At 39.4% G+C, this 7,364-nt stretch overlaps 2 protein-coding genes across 2 annotated transcripts; one reads left to right on the top strand and one right to left on the bottom strand.

Annotated features, from left to right (window-relative positions):
- Positions 1–1,167: 1,167 nt before the first annotated feature.
- Positions 1,168–1,980, bottom strand: LOC119668170. Its single transcript, XM_038077606.1, has 2 exons — positions 1,381–1,980; positions 1,168–1,316 (listed from the first exon to the last, which is right to left on the bottom strand). Exon 1 carries the CDS (start codon positions 1,890–1,892, stop codon positions 1,536–1,538), a length of 357 nt encoding a protein of 118 aa, XP_037933534.1. The 5' UTR covers positions 1,893–1,980; the 3' UTR covers positions 1,168–1,316; positions 1,381–1,535.
- A 1,478-nt stretch (positions 1,981–3,458) lies between these two features.
- Positions 3,459–4,631, top strand: LOC119665806 (putative protein TPRXL). The gene is made up of 2 exons (XM_038075055.1): positions 3,459–3,944; positions 4,080–4,631. Exons 1-2 carry the CDS (start codon positions 3,459–3,461, stop codon positions 4,629–4,631), a joined length of 1,038 nt encoding a protein of 345 aa, XP_037930983.1.
- The last annotated feature ends 2,733 nt before the right edge of the window (positions 4,632–7,364 follow it).

Here is a 7,364-nt window from a genome sequence, read left to right as displayed (position 1 = left end):
CGTCTATTATTCTTTCAAGAGCCTTCAACATGAAAGAGGAGAGGCTTATAGGACGGAGTTCATTGGGGTTATGGTGCGAGGTTTTACCTGCTTTGGGTATAAAAACTACTCTAACCTCCCTCCATTTAATCGGGACATAGTTAAATAAGAAACAATGTCTAAAAATTGCCAAAAGCCGGTTGTGTATTAACTCCCACGAATTCTGGAGCTCAATTGGATGAATACCATCCGGTCCTGGTGATTTGTAGGGTTTAAAACTAAAAATAGCCCATTTGACGATCTGCAGGTTAACCTTAATAGAGTTAACCGGTGAGAGATTAAGGCACTCTGAGGATGCAGCTACCGAAGTAGAAGATCCCGGAAAGTGAGTATCTAGTAGTAATTGTAAAGATTCGCTACTATTATTGCACCATGTCCCGTCAGATTTTTTGAGTAACTCTGGGACAGATGGATTTTTGGATAAGATTTTACGCAGTCTAGAGGTTTCAGAATTGCTATTTATTTCTTGACAGTACGATTGCCAAGTGTCTCTCTTGGACCTACGTAAATTTTTCTTATATTCCTGCAGAGAGGTTTTGTAATTCAGCCAATCACTCTCATTATTATATAGCTTTGCTCTGTTGAAGAGTCTCCTACACTCTTTTCGTAAAAGACCTAGATGCTTATTCCACCAAGGTGGGTTACATTTCCTACTAGGTTGTGTGGGGGGACAAGCATAACTGAAAGCTTCGTTGAGCACTGAGGTGAGATCTTGGACTTGATTGTCTAGATCAGAAGTGTTCCCAGGGGGATCGGAGGAAGTGGTTAAAAGCAGCTCACTTAGAGCTGCATTATAATTCGTCCAGTTTGTGTTTTTAACATTTCTGAACGTTTTTTGATTGCAGATGTTCGATTCATCTAAGGTTAAGGTGAATTCTAGAATCATATGGTCTGAGAACGAGTGTTGAGTGGACACTTTCCAGTTCTTGACCGATTCGTGAAGCCTAGCAGTAGCAAGAGTGACATCTAACACTTCCTGCCTGTTTTTTGTAATAAAAGTTGGCATATTGCCATCATTGCAGATGAACAGATTGTTACTAAATATAAAATCAAAAAGTAAGTCACCTCTTTCATTAGTGTTTGAGCTGCCCCAAACCTCATGATGAGCGTTGGCATAGCAACCTATTAGAAGCTCTACTCCGAGTCTCCTGGCGCTGCTTGTTAGCTGTATCAGGATATTCGATGGTAGTGTGGCATGGTCATGTGCCAGATATGCAGATACTGCCCATATTTGGCCCCAGGAGCCCTCGATACTTACTGCGGTTTGGTCACCATCACTATATTGCGAAAGTAAGAGAGCATTAAATTTTTTATTAACCACTATGCAGGACCTAGGCTTACCCTTATTTACCGCATAAAATAGGTTGTAGTTATTAGCCCTGATTTCGCATACAAGATCCTTATAAATCCATGGTTCTTGTATCAGGACCATATCAGCCTCGTTGTTGCTGAGGCGTTGCAGTAGACTGGCGGATGCAGCCTTGCTATGATGCAGGTTAATTTGCTGTACCCGCATCTTCAGTATGTGTGGATCCATTTTTCTCCACCACAGTGACATCAAAAGCACTATCCTCCTCAGAGTCATTACTCATTAGGAGTTCCTCTTCATCGAAAAGATAGCGCATGCCTATGCTCTCCTCTGATGTAATTGAGTGAGCTGGCGAAGGAGCAGACATTGAAATGTCCATGCACACAGGTGAGTCTTCAGATGGAATAACCGGACCCACTTCGGTCATTGAAGCAGGCTTAATGTTGCCCACTTTCGACAAGGGATCAGCAGTGTGTTGAGAAATTGCCGCTGATTCCCGTACATCAGACGAGGATTGCTCCTCATCTTTTTTGTAGACCCTCATAGTTATGGGGAAAAAACCGTAATTTAAAACGCCACCAGATCGCGCCAAAATGGCCAGAGAGGCTTTGTCGATCACAAAACTGACCGACCTAAACTTGCCTTTAGCTTCTTCCAGCTTGGTGACCTTCCACGTGGACGTATTTAGATCAGGGTTTCCCACCCGAATTAGCTCCAGAATCCGCTGAGGGTCGGATGGTTCGGTTGGAATCCAGGAACGCGCCCTAGGTCGGCCAGGAATTTGTTCCTTGGCAACGACTTTAAGCTTTGCGCCTGGCCAGACCTCACCCATTCTGGAGATGGCAATGCGAAAGAGATCAACAGAACGCTGATCAACGCAGGCGACTAGTTTCACATGGCCCTGAAACCATCCACCGTCGCGACATTTGGGAATTGTACCTGGAAATTCCTTAAGAACTTCGACGTACAAGTCAAGGAGCTTTCGCTCAATTTGATCCCATTTTTCAGGATTAATAGTGCCATCTGGATCATTTTCATCAATGACCGCCATTATGATGGAGCCCTTCAGCGTGTCGCTAAAGGACTTAGTAGTGGTGGCGTTGCCACGAAATTTTGCCTTTTTGGCATCTGGCTTCGAAGCTGACTCATCTAATGAGCGCTGGCGCTTCGGTACAGGTTCCTTTTTGACTTCCTTAGAAGTATCAAGGACCCGTTTGGCCCAGGCTAATCTAGCCTTAAGAGACTCGGACGTAACCGAGACATTACCATATCTCTCGAGCAGCCTAGTCGCCGCTCGCCGTTCTTTATAAATTCTCCTGGATGGAGAGCCCGACCATGCAGAAGGGCCAGAACGCGTGGAGATTCCTGGTTTATTAGGAGGTACCCTGTTATTACCGCTAGAAGTTGCGGTAGGTACCTTGGAACTAGCCGTTCCAGAAGAGCTTGGTTTAACCGAGCTTGATTTTTGTAAATTTTTATTGTTTTGGTTCATATTTTAAACCCACGAGTTGCGGAGAAAGGAGAGTCGATCCGGGCAGAGATCCGCTATACCCGGACAAGGCTAAGTTACAACCGGAGGGCGCCAGATATCCGGAGGTCTCCGTTTAGAGACACACTAACGTAGTGCCATTCATCTCATCGGCACGGGTCGAATAACACCGGAGATTACGGGTTTTATCGAGTTTTCCTCTCTAGATCCATAGTGTTCTGTTGAGTCAATGAAATTATCAACTACAAACAGGTTCACCTCGAGAAGGGTGTGATAAAGTACCACGCACCATGGTCTTGGTAAGGCATAGGCTGATGTTTTGCGCATGACCATACCCTGTTCATTGAGAACACGAACCCATCAGACATCTATGACATCGACATAAATGTAGTCCCAAGGACGATACCCATACTCCTTGAAAATAGGGCACTGATGTGGCACCGCAACAACAATAAGCGTTGGAACCTCTGGTCAAGCTTCAAGGTAGACTTTTTAGAATTTTTCCTTCCACATGAGTATTTCGAAAGATTAGAAGAACTTCGTACAGAGCAAATTAAAACAAGTCGAAGTCCGGTACAGGAAGCAATCAGCAATCGCATGATAAGTAAGCACCAAGAAACGATGTCATTACCAAATACCACGAAATGTATGCCAACTACAGGAACAGGGCAGAACGTTACTTACAGTGTGAATCTAAAGTCACATGGGCTACAAAATAAGAAAAGTTACCAGCAACAGAGTAGTTCTAAAGTTAAGCAAGCAACAATAGTAACAGCTAGAAGTCCAGTAACAAATACACTACCCACGCTAAGCATGCCGCATCGAAGTGATTCAGAACCACACTCAGTACCACTACAGGAAAAACCACAAAAGCAGGCGTTGCCTAAATGCGTCGTAACTCCTCCACAGATTTCAACGTCTCATAGGGAAAGTCCAGAAGTATGTTATCACCAAGCCCATGCACAACAGTCGCCAGCCAACAGCAATCAAAACACACAACCACGAGAACAAAAGCATCAAATCGAAGAGCATGATTTATCATCACGCCCAGCACTGCTACAATGTTTAACGATAGTACCAGAGTCATCACATGTCAATCATCCATTGGTACCAACTTCTACAAGTTCAGAATCATCGTCGCAAATGCCACAGAGTCATTCGCAAAGTAATTTCAAGTCATCGTCGCAAACGCCACAGAGTCATTCGCAAAGTAATTTCAAATCATCGTCGAAAACGCCACAGTGTCATTCGCAAAGTAATTTCAAATCATCGTCGCAAACGCCACGGTGTAATTCGCAAAGCAACTTTAAACCATTGGTACAACCAAAGAAACTTGAGCAGCAGTCTCCACCTCCTGTTAATCAGCAACAAGCACAACGAGAAGCATCACCAAGAAATAATCGCCAGTCTGGTCCACCATCATCTCCGTCATCGACTACATCGCCACAGAGGAAACCTACTACAATACAGCCAGTATCGAACAATCGTCATGTACAACCTACAAATCCATTAGATATCAATGTTTCAGATAGTAAACTTAATACAGAACTACCAAGCCAAGAAACTCAAGCAAAAGATAAAGTCAAGTGCGACAGTCAACAAGAACCATGGTCGCCGCAAGAGGAATTGGAAGTCGTTCAACCAAGCACAAAAGGAAACAAACCAGAAACACTAGTAAGACGTCTAGGCACCTTTAAACGAAAGGATGACCATCATCATGTCAAAAACCAAGACGAATTCTTGAAAATATTCAAGAGCCCAAAGAAACGACACAGAAATCATGCAGAGAAGTAGTGCCTCGTAGCAAGTTCATTTTCCACTTTCCGAAGAAGGAGGGAAATGTGACGAAACAAATTTTTATATCAAAATTTCTTCCGCACATGTTACAAGAAGAAGAGAAAAACAATGTGAAGGAAGGAGATGACATTCTTCAATATTGTGTAAAACAAGCAGCAAAATCGTTTCAGGGTAATTCGGCGGGTATAAATAGGAAACAAAAATGGTATGATTTTGAATGTGAAACTGCAAGAAAGAAATCATTTAAATGGCTACAAACAGTTAAAAAAGGTGGTGATATAGCTGATTTAGAGAAATACAAAAATGTAAACAGAGAATACAAAAAGCTGTGTGATGAGAAAAGGAAGTCATATTTTAATGAAATGGCAATGTCGATATCCCAAGCAGCTGATAGTAAATCATTTTGGAGTGGAGTTAAAAAAATAAATCGTGCAGATCACATAAAAGGAATTAAAGTGGACGCCGAAGCTTTGGCGGCACATTTTAAAAACCAGTTAAATACAATGTAGTAAGCAACTCTTTCAGTTATGCCCTGCCGTATGTAATAAATGAAGCGTTAGATGCTCCAATAAAGATTGAAGAAGTCTATGCTGTGCTCCAGAATTTAAAAAATAAAAAAGCCGCAGGTGAAAACAGAATTCCAGCTGAGTTTTTAAAATATGCCACGCCACAATTTTTAGAGCATATGGCTGAATCATACAATTATATATTTGAAAATGCAGCCCCACCTGATAGTTACAAAAAAGCCATAACATTTCCCCTATTTAAAAAAGGTGATCAAAATAATGTAGCAAATTATAGAGGAATAGCATTTCTTAATACATCAGCTAAAGTATTTACAACACTCCTGTATAACAGAATTAAAAATTGGGTTGATCAAAACAACATATTAAGCGAATTTCAAGCTGGATTTCGAAAAGGTTACTCCACGGTAGATAATATTTTCGTCATCACTAGTGTAGTGCAAGAGTTTATTGCAAAAAGCAAGAAGTTATATGTTTTTTACGTAGATCTTAAAGCTGCTTTCGATACAATACAAAGAAACGTACTATTTTACAAACTAAGCCAGCTGGGTCTTTCAACAAAAATTTTGAAAATACTGCAAAGTCTATACTGCAACAATGAGTCAACAGTATGGGACAGAAGAAGTACTTCGAGATGGTTCCAAACGTGTACCGGAGTGAGACAAGGTTGTGTCTTAAGCCTTATATTGTTTGCACTGTTCGTTGATGACTTAAGTAAATTTCTTTCTGGTGGTGTTACGATTGCCAATATGTGCCTAAAAGTGCTATTATATGCTGATGATATTGTGTTGTTTGCAGATTCTCCAATAATGTTACAAAATATGATAGATGAATTAAATAGATATTGCAACTTATGGGGACTATCTATAAATACAGACAAATCAAAAGTGATGGTATTTAGGAAACATGCTAGAAGATTGAGAAATGATGAAAAATGGTACCTTAACGATGATCAATTAGAAGTGGTTAATAATTATAAATATTTAGGAATAAATATGAAATATAACGCAAAATTCGATAACCACTTGAACGAGAAGTTAAAGGACGCAGTAGAAAAATTGCAGACATTTTATATAAAGGGAACGTTTCATTTGCCGAAAAATACCCCAAATTATATGGTGCATTTAGAAACTGGTCTACCAACGCTAAATACCCAAACATTAAAATTGCATTTTGATTACATCAATCGTGTTAGGAATTTGCCAGACAATAGGATTCAAAAAACATTAGCGCAGTACCTAATAAATGAAAAAACATTATTTTTTGAAAAATGGTCAAATCTGGCATCCGAGTTAAATATAACTAATGATTTGAGTATTAATGAAAACTGGAAAATGTGGCAAAAAAATATAATAACGAAACTAAGTATTGAAGAACGTAGAAATTTTGTAGAAATGGCAAGAAACAGTATATCGAGACATGCATATAGTAAGTTGAATTATGATCTAGGTCTCAATTATTACTTTCACGAGCAATATGACCTAGAAACAATAAGGACAATCTTCAAAACCCGCGGCAAGCTCCTACGATTGTGCTACGTGCCGCACGAAAGTCTAGACACGCTGTGCACGATATGCAACCTTAAATTGAAAGGCGATGTTATACACTTAGTAGGCGAATGCCCAATTTTTAAAGAACATAGATTGCTGTACTTCGGTAAACCTGCGCTCGATGTCAATGAAACCATACGGTTACTGAATGGCCCCAACTGGAGATTGTTAACGGCGTTTATTAAAACTACATTTAAATATAGGCAAAATATTATTAATGAAGATTTTTAAATTAACTTATATAAAATCTATTATTTTTGTTAAAGTAATTTAATTTAATTTTTATGTTGTATTGAGCTCATAAGTAAGAAAATCTATTTAATATTTATAAAAATTGGATTAATTAGTTATTAGTTAATTAGCTATTAGATTAATCTAAACTTCCGGCAGACGGCTAAAATGCCATAGCTGTAAGCTTTATGTATATTTATTATAATTATATGTATTATAATTATTATATAACTTCGATATAATATAATAACTTTAAAATGAAGTAAAAATAAAGCTACTACTACTACTACTACATATATAACCATAAGAAATATCTTAAATCCTGCGTTGGTCTTACGGCAAAGGAAATAAGAATATATATGTCTATGAACCATATATATCAATTGGAAACTATTAAATCCTGCGTTGGTTCTTCGGCAAAGGCT

This window comes from Teleopsis dalmanni, chromosome 1, assembly GCF_002237135.1.
Source record: "Teleopsis dalmanni isolate 2A chromosome 1, ASM223713v2, whole genome shotgun sequence".
Lineage (NCBI taxonomy): Eukaryota > Metazoa > Arthropoda > Insecta > Diptera > Diopsidae > Teleopsis > Teleopsis dalmanni.
This window is presented reverse-complemented; position numbering and strand designations above follow the sequence as displayed.